General features: G+C 41.9%; 1 protein-coding gene across 1 annotated transcript; it reads left to right on the top strand.

Annotated features, from left to right (window-relative positions):
- On the top strand, nucleotides 1–1816 carry SARC_14823 (hypothetical protein; the record flags this gene model as incomplete). Its single annotated transcript, XM_014291044.1, has 4 exons — nucleotides 1–116; nucleotides 266–426; nucleotides 1197–1336; nucleotides 1635–1816. Coding segments are annotated over exons 1-4 (572 nt in total), but the record flags the coding sequence as incomplete, so codon positions are not given.
- Nucleotides 1817–2092: the final 276 nt, after the last annotated feature.

Consider the following 2092-nt stretch of genomic DNA (forward strand, 5'->3'; position numbering starts at 1 on the left):
GGAGATGCAGAGAAGGGCCATGAGTATATGAGCACTCTGGTCAACGCCTTAGTGGACCATCAGATAGAAACGGGCGCAAAGACATTCCCGGCACCGGCATGTGCTATCTTTGAGAGGTATATTCTACATGTGTGAGGTTATTGCAGTATATATATATATATATATATATATATGCTTACATTTATATACATACACATCTTTTCTCATATACACACGTATCTACACCAATGTGTTCCTTTCTCACACCTACGCTTCTACCACCCAGATGTGCACATGCATCGGGACTGTCACGTGGTGAGTGCCTGATAGTGCTACTGAAAGCTATTGCCATTGCCTTTCCTGATTCGTCGCGTCTGCTGTTCATGGCGCAGTACGCAGTCAACAAACTGTGCCAGCAGAACATCGACTTACAAGTGAACAAAACAGGTGGGTTTATCTGTAATAACCAGTTTGGCTGTATGTGTGTACATGTAGCATGTAGGTGTTTGTGGATGCGAAGTGTCTGTGATGATGGTAGTGGGATGAGTCCTCAGGAAAATGGCCTACACAGATAAGGGGCGAGTAGCTTTGTTCGCTGCATACCAATGTATGATCTTATATATAGGTACTGTGAATTGTTGTTCTCGAATGAATCAGTCATGGCTCAGAGTATGTATTACATGAACATGATACATATATATACATATATATATATATATATATGTGTGTGTGTGTGTGTGTGTGTATTCATTTAACTAAAGTTTATCGTATGTTTTACGTCCATACGACATATATATATATATATATATTTATATATAACAAGTGCGTGCACAACAAGGGAGACTGTATACAACTGTGTAGTGTGTATTTTCACTGACTGTTTTCTTGTTGTTCCCGTGCAAACACATACATTCCTGAGTGTTGCGTGTTACTGTATTATGAAACGAAATCAGCACATCTCAGAGATACACACTCTGCTTTAGACGTTATATTTAGACAAAAGCGTTGAACTTTGAGAGAGTTGAGATTTCATGGAATCCGCCGGGACTATATCGACACTGATTTTAAGGTTTAGCTCAAATCCTAAATCCTATACCCAGAGCCAGCAATGCAATGACAACACATACATCTGCTAATGCTACGTATGCCCATAAACATTCATGTACTGCATGAACACACATGTACACGTCCTAACCCCCCTTCTTATACTGCTGTAGAGCTGAAAGGGTATGTGCAGATGTTTGCCACCAGACTGGAGACCATGCTTGAGCGCTATACCGAACTCCGAGACAAAGAGAGCTTATCCGCAACCATCAAAAGCTACAAGGCTATCGTCTTGTTTGGTCGCCGTCTCGATGTACGTTTATGTCACACCTCAGGCGGTTGGGTAGACTGTGTATACGTTTATGTTTATGTCAATTTGGACACTGGCCTGTTCCTACGTATGATGTGAATGGTCTATATGTAGGTTGCAATACACAGTGAGCTTGTCCGATTGGATTATATGGAACTACCCATAAGTTACCTACTGAATACCTGTAGCACCACCACAGGGTCTGCCTACATAAACCCTTTAAACTTATCCTACTGCTATACTTAAATCTGCCCCTTATGTCTACCTACCTAATATCCGCACACCACCCACGCGGGTACAGTTGAAGCTCGCGTTCGGTGTTAACGAAGACGACGACTGTAATCGAATGGTGCAGAACCTAATCCAACGACACTTCGGGCGATTGTCCAAAGACATGAAACGCACCTCCAAAGCACCCACCATCCCAGTCACACACCCCAGCCTCACGGAACACCAGGAAAACGTCTACTCCGTGCTGTATTGGTGTGTTGTGTGGCCATGTATGGAATATGCTATGAATAGAATGTACCGTCAGTGCGTGTGTGGGATACCCCGTCTGATATGCCTATGTCACGGACGACGAGGGAAATATCTACCGTATGCGAGAGTGGCGTGTTGTGTGTGTGTGTGTTTGTAGAATATATATATATATATATATTAGAGTTTTTAGGGTTTTAGGGTTTAGGGTTTAGGATATATATATATATATATATATATATATATATATATATGTGTGTGTGTGTTGTGTGTGTGTGTGTA

Source organism: Sphaeroforma arctica (genome assembly GCF_001186125.1).
Source record: "Sphaeroforma arctica JP610 unplaced genomic scaffold supercont1.5151, whole genome shotgun sequence".
NCBI lineage: Eukaryota > Ichthyosporea > Ichthyophonida > Sphaeroforma > Sphaeroforma arctica.